At 31.6% G+C, this 16,094-nt stretch overlaps 1 protein-coding gene across 4 annotated transcripts in view; it reads left to right on the top strand.

Annotated features, from left to right (window-relative positions):
* LOC145278208 (small G protein signaling modulator 1-like) overlaps positions 1-16,094 on the top strand; it is a 359,099-nt gene that overhangs the window by 154,630 nt on the left and 188,375 nt on the right. For all 4 annotated transcript variants that reach the window (XM_080130507.1, XM_080130503.1, XM_080130500.1 and 1 more), the window contains exon 4: positions 11,931-12,096. In XM_080130507.1, coding sequence (XP_079986633.1) covers positions 11,931-12,096 — 166 coding nt within the window. The remainder of the gene's footprint in view (positions 1-11,930; positions 12,097-16,094) is intronic.

Genomic DNA, 16,094 nt, shown 5'->3' with positions numbered 1-16,094 from the left:
ATTTTAAAAACAAAAAAGAAAAACAAGAAAATAAAGAAGTGGAAAAACGAGAAAATGAGAAAAAGAATTTTGTATGTGCCCACACAAAAAGTTGGTGTTAACTATCTGTCGGCTCTCCTGGCGTAGAAGAGGATAACTCAAAACTGTACAAGGCTACTGAAACATTTGACATGCACATTAGTTATGAAGGGGGGATGGAGGAGGTTATTTTGTCTGGCTAACTAGACATATATATTTATTTGCTTTTTTTATTATTATTTTTTAATTGTGCAAGAATAAAAAGAAAACTAAATTATGAAGGAAGTTCTGAATAAAATTAATTAAAAATTTGTGTCCAAGAATAATAAATGTCATCATCTAATATTAATTTTAATTTAAAATAAATCTATGTAATATTGATAATTAATAGCAATAATATATAGTAATGAAGAGAATAAAAGAAAACAGTGTACCACAAGTGAGTACACCCATCACATTTCTTCAGATATTTAAGTATATCTCTTCATGGGATAACACTGAAAAAATGATTTTTTTGACACAAGGAAAAGTAGTTTGTCTGTAGCATATATAACAAAGTTAATTTATTTTTCCCTCAAAATAACTCAAAATATAACCATTAAAAGCTAAATCCCTGGCAACAAAAGTGAGTACACCCTTTACGAAAAGTTGTCAATATTAACATAAAACATGTCAACTCTCAGTATTTTGTGTCGACACCATCATTATCCAAAACTGCCTTTACTCTCCTGGGCATGGAGTTTACCAGAGCTTCACGTGTAGTCACTAGAATGCTCTTCCACTCTTCAATTATGACATCGCAGAGCTGGCGGATAGTTGAGACTTTTCGCACCTCCACCTTCTGCTTGATGATGCCCCAAAGATGTTCTATTGCGTTCAAGTCTGGAGACATGCTTGGCCAGTCCATTACCTTTACCCTCAGTCTCTTCAGTAAAGCAGTGGTTGTCTTGGATGTGTGTTTTGGGTCATTGTCATGCTGGAACACTGCTCTGCGACCCAGTTTCTGGAGGGAGGGGATCATGCTCTGCTGCAGTATTTGACAGTACATGTTGGAGTTCATGTTTCCCTCAATGGAATGTAACTCTCCAATACCTGCAGCACTCATGCAGCCCCAGATTATGACCTTTTTGTATTTTTGAGATGAGGTGTTTTCATTGATTGAGATTGTCGGACTGACTTCCTCATCTTGGTTGTTATCGTCACAACGTTTCGGCCGTTTTGCCCTCCGGCCTTCATCAGGTGTTTTGTATCGAACTGGGGAACCGTTTGTTAGGAGTCTCGAACCCAACCCTTTATTATTATTACGGGGGTACCATGTTCGGACTCCGGCTAGTCTCTGGGACATAGTTGCTGATTCTCTGTTTTGAATGTTACTTTTTACTGCCTTCGTTCAGGATTGAACTCAGCACCTTTGGGTAACTGTAAACTTTGATACACCGTCTAGGACCACTCGGCCAAGTAAGTAACATTCAAAACAGAGAATCAGCAACTATGTACCAGAGCCTAGCTGAAGTCCGAACACGGTACCCCTGTAATAATAATAAAGGGTTGGGTTCGAGACTCCTAACAAACGGTTCCCCAGTTTGATACAAAACACCTGATGAAGGCCGGAGGGCAAAACGGCCGAAACGTTGTGACGATAACAGCCAAGATGAGGAAGTCAGTCTGACAATCTCAATCAACCTAAATGAAATGTTCAACTAGAATCAAGATTTGTCTCAAATGTGAGTAACCAATGTTGAACAGTGACTGTGTACTGTCTCTAGGATGCATATATTTCATGGAAATGTGCACAAATCTTGTACAGTTAGCATAAACTGTTACCAACAATTAAAACTTTTGAGTCATAGTATATTTTTAGACAATGTTTTATTGATCATTAGCGAAGGTAAAACTGTAAAAAAAACAAAACAAAAAAAAACATTGTTTCAGGAACATGTAAATATAAAACAAAAATAAGGCAGAGATGAGGAGTTTACTAAAATCTAAAGAAAGCCATAAGTTTAATAAAATTACAGAAGAGAAAATATTTTGTAGCATAACAATAAAGCTAGGAAAAAAAAGTACAAACTGTACTAGATGATCAAAAAAGGTAAACAAAGTTTATTAGATAAAAGTAATAATACTAAAAAGTTATACTTGCACTATTTCATTCTATCCTTAGAGAAGAAGAAAAGACAGAGTTGTTAAGGAGGCAGATAAATAGATCAGAGACCAGCACTGAAAGCCTCAGCCGGTGACTAGTCTAAAGGAATCTCATTTAAAAAAAAGCAGGGGCCGGCAAAGGGAGATAAATGCTACAGGATCAATTTTATACTAGACAGAACACTCACAAGCTCTATATTGCAAAATATAATTTTTATCACATTCTTATGTTTATTATCTTTATTGGACTGGGGTCAAGTCAGATAAAACTGTTAAGTGCTTGTCATTTTTGGCTGATCTGTCTTGTGCTGAAGAGGTTGCTTTATTTTTTTCTTTTTCGTGTAAGCAAGTGACCTTTTAAATTCTTCCAGTACCTGTCTGTGTACTTTACAATCTACATGCAGTTATCCTGTTTTAAAGATCAATCTCATATTGTTTCGTTTTTTATTTTGCACCTGTATTAGTCTGGCACAAGGTCATTGGCCTCGAGTACTTTCTTCGGCTCTTCTATTTGATAATAGCAGACAATGCTATTTATTTTACCTTTATCTAACAAAACATCGGATGCAATATATTTTTATGGACGAATCATTTTTATCTAATGAAAGTAGTATATACAACCTTATTGGCTAACAAAATTATTTTAGTTGGAAAAGTGGAAACTTAACATTTTGCTAAAATTTTTGTGGTGATATCTTTAATTGCTAGAATATTTTTTAGTGTGACAGTAGTTTGAAAATTAATGGAAAAGTGCTTTTCCAGTTATCACTAGAAATCACAATTTTTCTAAAGGCATGCATATTTAAAAATAAGAACACCTATATTATTCAAATCAAAATCTATTGTAATATTGGATTTAAACCAGGTTTATTAATAGTATTTCAAAACTATGAACAGATACACAACTTTGTTCATTAGACAAATTGCTGTTGAATATGCCTTAGTATTCTGTCTTCTCTTATGTTTAATAGTATTTATCAGTAGATATCCCTTCTTTTTTTATATTGCTTTATAAGTCTGCAATCTACCATCTGGGATATAATAAGTTAAGCATCCCAACAAATTTTACTTCTGCTGATGAAATACTTTTTCTTTTTTCTTGACAGATCATAAAAATTTTCACTCTAAAAATAACTCTGGAAAATAGAAAAAAATGTAAAAAAAAAAAAAAGGAATTAAAACTTGTAATGTTCATTAGAAGAAGAGTTAAAAACACGTTTTCAGCATCTGAAAATAAAAGAAAATTATTTTAAACTAATAATAAGAGTATTCCTTTCAGAGTACGATTATGCAATTATGGAGGATTATCTATTTTATATTTATATACTATCGAAAGGAGTGTGTGTATATATATATCGACCAGTGTTAATCATGACACCCTGCACTGATGATTCCCGAAAGGATGAAACACTAGTGTCTCTAGGTATTTAATAATTATTATAGTAAATATATATATATATATATATATATATATATAGTCATCCATATACAGTACTGTTTCGCTGTTTCACAGCTCATCAATGCCACTAGACAAGCAACTACCTCAAGCCAGGATCGAAACTTGATCGCCCAAACGACAGTTGGAGCTTCTAACCATTACACTATTTAGCTGCTGCTATGCGGGCAGTAAATTAATGTTTTGACATTGTCCAAATACCTAAGCTCAATTTATTTACACAAAGAGCATCGCTTAATGCACTAATGGTAATTTGTATATCACATTCCAATATGCTCAACCCAAGATAGGGAGCATTATACTCATCCATATACAGTACTGTTTCGCTGTTTCACAGCTCATCAGTGCGGCTAAATTTTGAAATTTTGGGGGGGATTAGGATTGATAATTTATATATTGAATCTGAACTACTGTGTAATGTCTATATCTTGTCAAACAGGGGAATCTGTATGCAATTTCAAATGGAACCCTTTATTTAATCCATGAAGTAGCTTGCTCTTGTTCCATCAGCCATGACAGATTATAAATGACTTAAGATTTCTACCTGATCATGGTTTATGAAATGAAAGCAAGCTGCCACCGTGGATTAAATCATATTAAAAATTGCATACAAATTCCCGAATTTGGCAGAAAAATTCTTGAGTTTGATACCTGAGAAAGTTTGGAGATTACATCGACAAAGACATTGTGAAACTAATGTTCAAGATAATAACAGTAATTTGAATGATATAAATTATTTAAATTTTTGGAAATTATTTAATTTCATACTTATTTCGGAAATGGAAAAATATGTTGACAATTCTTACACATTCAAGGACAATGAATAAATTTTCTTAAAGTGTTTTAAAGTTGCTAAAATGTTGACGTGGTTGTAAAATTTAAATTTAAAAAATTCCTTTAAAACAGCCAAGGGTTCAGAAAATGGAGTTTCTTTAAATTTCTCTGTTACATAAATAAAACTTTATTAATAACAATGTTTTAAATAAATGTAAGAACCCAAGCTGTTTCAAATTTCAATAAATAAATTTAAGAGCAAATTTATTTAATCATAAATAATATTGGAAGATTATTTTTCTCTGTAAATTTCTAGGACAAATATCATTCTTTTAAAATAGTGTCAACATCAATTCACATCAAAAATAATATTTTTAGTATAAAATTTTATTTTTTCAATGTGTAGGTTTTTCCTTTTTGAAACTTTTTAATGTTAAATAATTTTGAAAGGATTTTTTTTCATAAATGGAAATGATTGTGAACTAGACAAAAAAATTCTGAATGAAGTGAAAAAAAAACAAATTTTTTTTCATAAAAACATTTACTAATTATAAAAGCAATTAATAATTAAATAATTTCCTGTCATTTTATAATTTTATTTTTAAATCTGATAATTTTGTTAATATCAAGATCTTGCAGATACTCTATCTTTTGAGAGGTCCTGGATATGACCTTAAACTATATCTGATGGTGAGGCCCCAACTTGTGGGCTTTGGGAAGTGTGGAGCCACCCTTTAATTGCTATTGCTCCCAGGTCCACTCTGATCCGGAGTAGTAGTACCTGTTAGGGTCCCAACTATGGGTTAAATAGAAATCAACTTGAAAAAAATAAATATATTCTATTAAAAAGATTTTCTTCCGAATCAAAGAAAGATTTTCTTCGAATTAAATAACCTGAAAAATGTTGATATGCCATAAAACAACCAACCAACCAACCTGATCTAGAGAACTTTCCTTTTCTTCCTCTGTATGCAGAACGACAGGCTGAATTTTCATGAAAAGTTTCTTTCCAAGAATTTCCTGTTTGTGAAATGCATTACCATGGGACTGTTTCTCTGCAGTCTACAACAGTCATCTTCAAATCCAATATTAACAAATATCTGTCATAAATTGTCGCCATAAGTGATTGATAAGACTTTGTTTATTCCATTAATTATTTTTGAGTCAATCATAATGTTCTTTATTATTAAGCCAGCAATCCATCCATTACATAAACTAATATCCTTGAGTGGCTTTTAACTTTGATAAGTGACGAATTATTAACACAAGAAGTTTTTTTTTTTAGAAATAGAATAAATAGATGTGTGATAATTAACCATAAAAAAAGCTTATCTCTCACACTTTTCCACAATCTTCCCTCTCCATTCTTTTGCTCATATTTGCTGCTCTTTTCACTCGTTTTCTTTCTTTTTTTATTTGTTTTGTTTGTGTGTGTGGAATACAACTTATGTATATGGTGACTCCATGCTTCTGAAGCTAAAAAGAAAGAATACATTACATCTTTGTGTATAATATAAACCTGTATCACAGCCGTTCCTATGTAAACAGTTTTTTTACAATGTTGAAAACAAAAATGTTTAGTCATTGCATATATTCCTTTTCTTTGGTATATAAAAGTTTTATTGACCAAACCTCCCCCATTGCATATTGTGTGTGTGTTTAAGTAGGATAGTCATGTATGAATTCTTTTGGTGAATGAAATATGAATAAGTATCCATCCATCCATAGCCTTGAGTCCCTGGAGGGGCATAGGCTATCCACAACTTTGTAGATGCTTTCGTAGCGAGTTTTTTTTTTTTTTTTCCGGGGTGCTTCCCAGAAGGTACATACAGTGCCTAGTCTTCCCAAATATTTACCCATCTGGTACTGGCCAGGCTTAACTTTGGTGATCTGGTGAGAACCGTTGTCAACGTAATTGTGCTGTAGGAATGATAAGTATAAATGAGATATTTTTGTGAATGACGATCATAAATGAAACCAACTATGTTAGATTAGTCAGCAGTAGCAATTTTTGGAGAATAGAAATGTGAAGCTTTGTTTTACGTTTGACAGCCTCATGACTCTAACTTTCATTTTTCCTATTTTTAACCTTAGTCATCACATTTCATGAGCAATGTTTCTGACAAAGGGAGAAGAATTACTGTTTTATGGGTTGGAATCTATCCATATAACACTTATTGTTGGTTAGGTTTTGACCTTGAAGTGTTTTTTGTTGGTTTTTTTTTTTTTCTTTTCTTTGTCAGTCCATTACATCAAGTAGCTTCATGCGTTGTCTGGAGCAATTTCCATAACAAAATAGTTTAGCATCGACTGAGTTATTTCCTCCCTTTTTTGACCTTGTGCAATATTTCTGCTATAATTTACTTTTGTAATTTTAAATATTTTAGAAATAAACATTTGTAATTCAACTGGTCAGACAGTTAAGCTATTACTACTAAATGCAGCATTGAATTTTCGTTCAAAGTTTTTCGTATTAGATACATTAGTTGAAAATGCAAAAAAGAAAAAAAAAAGAAAAGAAAATAATGACATACTTGCAATACTAATAAACGTAGATTTACAGTCAGTCCATACACTTTCTCCATCATTCTAGGGATATTAACATAATGCTGCCCCTTTAATAATTAATAACTTACGACTTATTGATTTCATTTTCTTTTATTCAATAGGAAATAATAAAATTAGGAAGTAATTAATCATTTTGTTGATATATGAGCAATTATGGTCAGAATTGAGACCATAATTATACAGTATACAAACTTTATATCAGAAATTGTTTCTATTTTGCATCTTTCATATTTCCTCCCCCCTCCCCTAATATTCCAGTATTTTTCTATCTCTCTGTTGTATACCTTTGTGTTGGTCATTTAACTGAATTAACTGATTTGGAGAGTTCAATTTAGATATTTCTTACTGTTCCTGCAGAGGATTGTTAGTTGCAACACAATTTCTTATTGTACACCTGATTTTTGAATGATAGAATAATCTGAGTTCATGTCATCAAGCAATACATTTTTTTCTCCATAAATTAAAAAAAAAAAAAAAAAAAAAAAAAGGAAAAAGAACCAGCATATTGTTTATTTGTAGGCAGTGGCAAATATTAATATTTTCTCAAAAAAGGTTTGATATAAAATTCACAATTAGGTTACTTGGATATGGGTCAAACTTTTTAATTTGATTTGAGCCCAAAACAATAAATGTTAAGGGGTCAAAATCGGGGTCAAATTTAAAAGAAATTTATCTCTGCGGTCTCTACCAACTTTTCCCTATGGTAGTTAAGGAAGCCTATTATATAGAAAGGCATTACTGTACATGTGCACACTTTTTTAATATATACATATGCACATAAAGTTATGAACAGTACATAGGGCCTGAGCCAAGCCGGGCTGAACTGCTAGTATATATATATATATATGAATGAATTGGGTACCATTAGCTAGAATCAAAAGCAAAACAAATATAGACTTAATTCATTACCATCTGAGCTTAGTCCATATACATATCAAAATTTAATATTTAACATAGTTAAAGGTTTAAATTTATATTTGCGCATTTGTAAAAGAAATACTTTTAATCAACTTAAGCTTACAAAGTTCCATTTTGTTTTTCAATTTTAACTGCTTAGTAGCTATTTTTACCAGCTAAAAAACAAATCAAATTTGTTCTACAGGTCCAAATATCCTATATATCAAGTTTCAAGTCTGTAGAACAAAAATTGACACAGTAGTTTGGTAGAGGCCGTTCAGTAAACACACACACACACACAGGTGACTTTTATAGATATAAAATTTTTCTTTCTTTGATTTTTTTTTTTGTCAACGCATGTAGACAGCAATTTTATCTTGGTCATTATCATCTTGTCTTAAAATATTGTAAAAAAATTATTTAAATTTTCTAAAACAAATGTCTTAAGGAATCTTGATTTGCATCAGTCTTTTTTTTTTTACAAGGTAGTCATCACTTATCAAAGGCCCAAAGGCCACTCGAGGATAGGGGTTAATGAATTTAAGGTGATAGTTTAGTAATCATTAATGGTGTAGATTGGATAGAATTTGGATTATTTAAGGTGACGAATCGACAAGAACTTGTTTACAGTAGATTAAAGGCTACCATTTTGTAATTGACTGGGAAGCAGGCCAATGGAACAGTGTGCCACATGCTGGCAGTTCTAGAAAGAAACTTTCTTCATGAATCTACATTCAGATTTTAGGCACAGAGAGTGGAAAAAATTGTTGATAGTGGTTGTAGCTACATTTGTGGCATCGGAAATATATAGTATAAGTGTTTTTGTGAGAGTCTATAGTACCCATAAATAAATGATGGAATTATAGGTGAAATTATTAAAGTACCCATAAAAAATGATGGAATTATAGGTGAAATTATTAAAGTACCCATAAAAAATGATTCTCCTGTTTTTATATCAATATTTGTATGTATTACCAACAATGAAGATTTAACTCTTTGCATAAAATTAGTGTAATAAGTTCTCAGCAAATCCCATTCTAAATTTTGCCTAAATTTTGGAAATAAGTTTCATTTAGTCTTTGGCAATGTAAACCAAGTGTTATCTGAGACTTTAGTGATGTTCTTATAATCACTACTTTGTATCTCCTATTTTCATACACACCACACACACACATACACATATATATATATATATTAGTGTTGTGACAATTAATCCAGAATCGGGAATCAGAAAACTGAACATTTGGGGTATTGGAAACTGTATCGGAATTTTAAACAATTTTCCGATGCCAAAAACGATTCTTTTGTCTTTTTTATTTGATTTTATTTAAAATAAAATCTACTGCTATATAGAATGTTAAAATAATAAATATTTATTGATTTTAGTAAAACTTATATCTATAGATCATCCTCCCACAAGTGTATTTTTGTGCTTGAGAAAATATCTCAACATTTAACATGTTTTTTTTTTTACGGTAATCAGGGGGAAAATAACAACTTTATAGTTAAATATTTAAAGAGTTATGAATAATCAGAATCAATAATTGTACCGGAATCGGTAATTTAGTATGGAATCAGTAATTGTATCAGAATCAAGGGAAAGTATTGTAATCGTCCCATCACTAATATATATCTACATATACATACTAGTAGGCCGCCCAGATAGACAATTCTCTATCGATTATTATATTGAACCTAAATATATGGTAGTGAGATCAAAACTAAATATATATATATATGACAAGTGCTATTAATTAGAATTGAAACCAAAACATACAACTCTCCACCTTCATTCCTTTGCCTCTTAAGTCACACCTATACACGGCCCTGTCGGTGGGGCATTAGAATACGCCGACTGTCCCCCTGCAGAGGGTAAAAGTCCCTCAATGGGGGTCCTGGATATGACCTTAAACTATATCCAGTGGTGAGGCCCCAGCTTGTGGGCTTTGGGGAGTGTGGAGTGACCCTTTAATTACCATTGCTCCCAGGTCCACTCTGACCCGGAGTGGTAGTACCTGTTAGGGTCCCAACTATGGGTTAAATAGAAACCAACGTGAAAACAACAAGTATATTCTATTAAAAAATTTTTTCAAAATATTTGGATTCGGCATTAAATAACCCGGAAAGGGTTGATATGCTGTAAAACAAAAACAACCAACCAACCACACCTATACGCATATATATATATACATACATATACTCACCTGTCATCCCTTTTTTAAAAGATGGAATCGCCTGATCGTTGAAGACAAGATGCCAGCAAGCAAGGCCGTGGAGTTTTATAATTATATAGATATAAATTTATTAGTTTATCAAACTTTTGGTTAAAATTTTATAATCAAGTTCTAAAAAGCAACTCTTATTGTTTATCATGTTTTAGAGCATTTAATCCTGACGAATACATCAACTTGAAAAAAACTTTTCTGATTTTCCTCATCAGCATATCAATTTCAGTTTAGATATTTTTCAATGGATACATTCGCAGTCAGTTTAAGGACAAAACAATGGTTACACAGAATTCACATGAAAATTACATTGACATTTCAAGGTTGGAGCATGTATGCGTATGCATATATTAACTGAAGCTAATAATATAAATAATTTATTTATATTTTGTATAATGCTGGTCTTTCTCCTCTTCTGATGAGAAGTATTTAGCTTGGAAATGCCATGGCCTAAAGTGTTTTTTCTCTTCATTATATCTCCATTCCTTATTGATCTGATGATATAATAAAGTTGTATGTAACTTGATGAGCCGTTCCATATAAGTTATCAAATTTACCAAATTTTCATTACTAATGATTACTATATTGTCCAATTTCTAATGTACACTCTTTAACCCTTATCCTTGAGTGGCCTCTTGGCCTTGATAATGTGGTGATGCCTATGTAAAAAAAAAAAAAAAAAAAAAAACTTTTATTCCTCATCCTTTATTTATATATATTAAGGTTGGCATGATGAATCGGAAATCAGAAAAGTTGGAACTTTTGGGGGTATCAGAATCGGAAAAAATGTGCCTATGTTCCGATGCCAAAAACGATTCTTTTAATTTTATTTTATTTTTATTTTTTTTTTTTTTAACAAAATCTTCCAATGTTGGTAGTAAGGTTAAATTAATAAATATTTATTGATTTTAAACTACCAGTTAAGCTAAAATCTATAGATCATCCCCCACAAGTGTATTTTTACGTTTGAGAAAATATCTGCACATTTAAAATGTTATTACGGTAATCGGAAAAATAGCAACTCTATAGTTAAATATTTAGACATTGATAAAGAATCAGAATCGGTTTTTATAGCAGAATCGGGAATTTAGTACAGAATTGGTAATTGTATCGGCATCGATAAAAATATTAAAATCATCTCATTACTAATGTATATATACAGGGTGATCCGAAAGTAACTCCCTATAACTATAATTTATTTTTGAAGTATAATTTCTCCAAATAATGAATATGAGAAGAAAGTATATTACATAGTTTTATTTAAAATTTAATATGGACACCACCATTTGCCACCAGTGTTTCAAGTCGACCATGAACCGCATCAACTGATTTCACAAGAAACTCTTGCAGGATGGAACTAATAGATTCACGTATTCTCCCTTCAAGACTAAAAACGAAAATTCATATAACAAATCTGAAAAAGAAAACAAAAGCATAGATTTAATTACCACAGATTAAGTAACATGCACACAAAAATTGAGAAACATATGACAGCATTTGACATTTGAATAAATTATAGTTATTTTAGAATAGGGAATTACTTACGGATCACCTTGTGTATTTGAATGGTTTGTTACATCCACATGATGAGCAATAAATGTTTTGAAATGACGATTGGTTATTCACATTATTTGGATTCATCAAACTACTGTTCTCATCAAGATGAGGACAGTAGTTTGATGGATCCTAATAATATGAATATCTTATAATGGAGTTTTTATACTTAGTTCAGTCGATTTTCCTTTTCTACAGTATAAAAATTATGAAATTTAAACAATAGTTTTTCTAAAAAATTGTTAATTTCATTGTTCTATTGTATTTAACAGCTGTAAACTCTTTTATTTCAGCTGCTGTTGAGGCGTGTCTGTTGCATGGTTTGAAGAAACGAGTTCTTGGATTGTTCAAACATGGAACGACTACTGCACTCCTTCAGAAACTCTCAAAGCATTATGAACCGGCTGGGCAGATTCTTAAGCTCGTTAGTGAGATTGAAGCCAATAACGACCCTACCCGGTAAGATTTACAATTTCTTCTTTTTTTTTCTCTCTCTCTTTTTTTTTTTTTTGTCAACGGATGTGGATTAAAGCAGGTTTATCTTGGTAATTATTATCTGTCTTGAGATGTTCTATCTTTGACTAATCAATAAGTGTGTGGGAAGGAGGAAAGTTAACGATCTGAAAGAAATCAAATGTATAGTTTTATGATCGAATTGATTTATGAATATAATTGCCGGTGCTGAATAATGTCAATATAGACCGGAAAAGCTTGAAAGTTGTTTTTAAAAAAAAATGAATAAATAAATAAAATAAAATTATTTAAATTTCTTTATTTTTTTCTTTCGGCAGATTTAATTGTATAAACATGCTCAAACCTAAATCATGCAATAATTACAAGTAAAACATAAAAAAAAGGTTAAATAAGGAAATTTGAAAATTGTGATAACCATAAACATTTTTTATGGGTACTGTGCTATTTGTCCTATAAACTCGGATACAAATCAAGATTCCTTAACACATTTGTTTTATAAAATTTGAATATTTCTTTTTAATATTTCTAAGCTGAAAGAAATATATTTATAATTTATAGTTATAAAACGTGTGTGCAACTTCTTTTATAGTATCTATATTTTTTCATCAGTAATAATACGTTTTTAACTCCTATAGAAAAACAAAACAAAACAAATGAATGATTAAATAACGTTCAAAATCCATCCCCACTCCGAAAAAAGACTTAAAACACAAATTTTTTCTTTAAAGATGAACTTTAACCACAACCCCAGACCTTTTCAAATAACTACAGGGTGACCCCCAAAAAAAACAAAAGCTAAATGGAGGCCATTTAGAACATATGCTGTAGAACGGAGAAAAAAGGCCAAAGACTATAGTGTTTTGATGTGATGTTTTGAATATAATAAACTAGTTATGACAAGTCTCATTTCATTCGGACAAAACACTAAGAAACTGGGCCTAATTAGAGTTGAGGCCCGGTTTTTTTGGGGGGTGGGGGGTACTCTGTATTCTATGAATATATGGTAAAAATTAACATAGGGTTAATGTGACAGGAGAAAGAAACTCAACTCTAAATGAAACAAAAAATCATATAAGTGTTAAAAATTATTAGATATTGAATTACATTCATGCTATTGCACACATGATAATAGGATGTGTTTCACTTGCAATCAAGATTGATGTACTCTACAGTTAAATGAATATGCAAATGGTGTTCATTAAGGCCACACTGCATACAGAAAAACAATCAATATATGCTCAATATATATCCCATTAAATGATAATATAAATGAAATTAAAGTTCAGAAGCCACTAAATCGATTATGCAAAATTTTTACCCTGTAAGGGAGCTTTAATAGTCACAATACCTTGTGCGGTGCAAAAATACTTTAGCAAAAATGATCAATAAAAATGATTTATGCCCGCTTAACAGAGGTTTGAAAACATATATCAACCTGTTTAACAAAAATTACTTGGCAATTGATTTAACTATATGCGGCCCTAAAGTCTGTATGACATTTGTGGCAATGATCATTTCAGTTTTTCAAAATGCTGTAGCAAAAACTAATGACAATCTCTCTCTCTCTCTCTCTCTCTCTCTCTATATATATATATATATATATATATATATATATATATATATATAAGCATCTACATACAGTACTGTTTCGCTGTTTCACAGCTCATCAGTGCAGCTAGACAAGCAACTACCTCAAGCCAGGATCGAACCCCAATCGCCCAAATGAGAGTCGGAGCTTCTAACCGTTGCGCTATATGGCTGCTGCTATGCGGGCAGTGAATTAACATTGTTTTGATATTGTCCAAATATCTAAGCTCAATTTGTTTACACAAAGAGCATCGCTTCATACGCTAATGGTAATTTGTATATCACTTCCCAATATGCTCAACCTATATCTCAAGAAGTAAAAATTAAGCTTACATGCCAAAAGCTTCTGTAAACTTTAAGAGAATATTAATATTTATATAGTAATCCTAACTACCACCAATAGCAATGGCCAAGAACACATTACCTGAAAGTACTTCTTTTAAACTCCTTGCCTTAACGTTTACAGGGAACATGAACTGGAATAGATACATTAAAACCATTGCCAAGGCTGCTGCAAATAAGTTGGGCTCTCTCTATCGTGCTAGGAAATTACTTACGCCTGAAAGTATCCTGTACCTCTATAAGGCCATCATTCGCTCATGTATGGAGTACTGTTGTCGCATTTGGGCTGGTGCATCTGTTGCTTGTCTCTCACTCCTGGACAGGGTTCAAAAGAGAGTCGCCAACCTGATAGGTCCTGAACTGTCATCTAGGCTTTAGCCTCTGTCCCATCGACGAAATATTGCATCTCTCTGCCTGTTTTACAAATACTTTAATGGTGAATGCTCTGACGAACTACAAGCACTTGTACCGCCTCGACGTGACTACCTCCGACAAACCCAACAAGCAACTAAGTCCCACCCCTTTACAGTAGAGATCCCTAGGTGCAAGAAAGCCTTTTACTTCAAAAGTTTCTTCCCCAGAACTGCAAGTCTTTGAACTCCCTTTAGGGATACTGCTTTCCCAACTGTACTGATATACAGAAGTTCAAGTGTAATGTGAACAAACATCTTGCTACTCGTCTCCCTTCATAATGCCTCTGCAAATTATGTCCCCGATAGTAGCCCCTACTTCAAAGTGGCACTGTGCCTTATTTGGGGTGAAAATTGATAAATAAAATATTTAAAAAAATGAATAAATAAATAAAAAAGTTCCATACAACCAAAACAGTAAATAGAGCTTGTCATAAAAGAACACAAACACTGAAAAAGAGTGCATTCTTTGAAACTCTGTGGATTAAGGAAATCTTAGCATTTCTGCATTGCATGGACAGCGCCATTTTTTTTTGGTGCAGTTCACTAAATCATCGCCTGGTGACGCTTTTCACCACAAAAAAAAAATTAAAGCTATATTTTGTTACAGTTACAATTTTACTTTAACAAAAAATGTTTTTAAAAAAAAGTCCAATGTTGCTTTAATTTGAAAAATGTTTTATTTAAATTATCAAATTGTTCGGGGAGGAAAAAAATCCAATTTTACTTTAATTCAAAAAATGTTTTGTTAAAATTCTATTTTCTTATGCAGACTTTTCAATAAATGTTTTTGCAATTATATTTTGATACATTTTTATACAATAAATGTTTTGGCTTTCAAATATTTTTTCTGTTCAGAAAAAAAAAATCTTGCTTGTTACTTATTTTTCGTGTTATTTGATGAAGAAGAAATTGGAGTTATTGCCTCCTAACTATGGTGCCGTCTGTGTAATTCAGAAGTGCCAAAATGTTAATATTTCTTTTCGAGTATCCTGTTGGACAATAAATTCTTGGAAATTATAATTTATAGTCTAATTCTGTTATGTATGTATGTGTATGTATGTATATATATATATATATATATATATATATATATATATATAACCCTATTAAATGCTAGACAAAACCACCTGGGAAATGTTTTAAAAAATGTAAACTATTATACATTAGATCATTTCACAGACGTGTAAATAGCAAAAAACTGTTACTAAAAGCTCAACAGTAAACATGTAATCGACTCTAGTACAAGTGACACATGCGAAAAAGCAATCAGATTCTACAGAATAGCTCTAAGAAAGTTAAAAAAAAAAAAAAAAAAAAATCAATTACTTTCAATTTGATAGATTCTTAACTAACCAGAATAAAGACCTGCAGGGTGATAAAAGCAGTTACAAAAAGAATGCTGGCAAAAATACGCCAGCAAACAAAATTTCTCTTCTAAACCGAAAACAGTTTTGGAAATCACCAGGAAAATTGTGTTGATACAAAACACCAAGTAAAACGTTTAAAAAAAAAAAAAAAAAAAAAAAGAAACTCCACAAAAATTGATAAAAAAGTCTATTACAGATCTGGTAGCCAAAACAGTTTCATTAAGTCCAAAAAGGCAAACAAAATACAGAAAAATTAAAAAAAACAAAAAAGCTG

This window comes from Euprymna scolopes, chromosome 1 (assembly GCF_053919585.1).
Source record: "Euprymna scolopes isolate OS-2025 chromosome 1, ASM5391958v1, whole genome shotgun sequence".
Taxonomy (NCBI): domain Eukaryota; kingdom Metazoa; phylum Mollusca; class Cephalopoda; order Sepiida; family Sepiolidae; genus Euprymna; species Euprymna scolopes.
The sequence above is the reverse complement of the archived record's forward strand: the minus strand, read 5'-3'. Positions and strand labels throughout refer to the sequence as shown.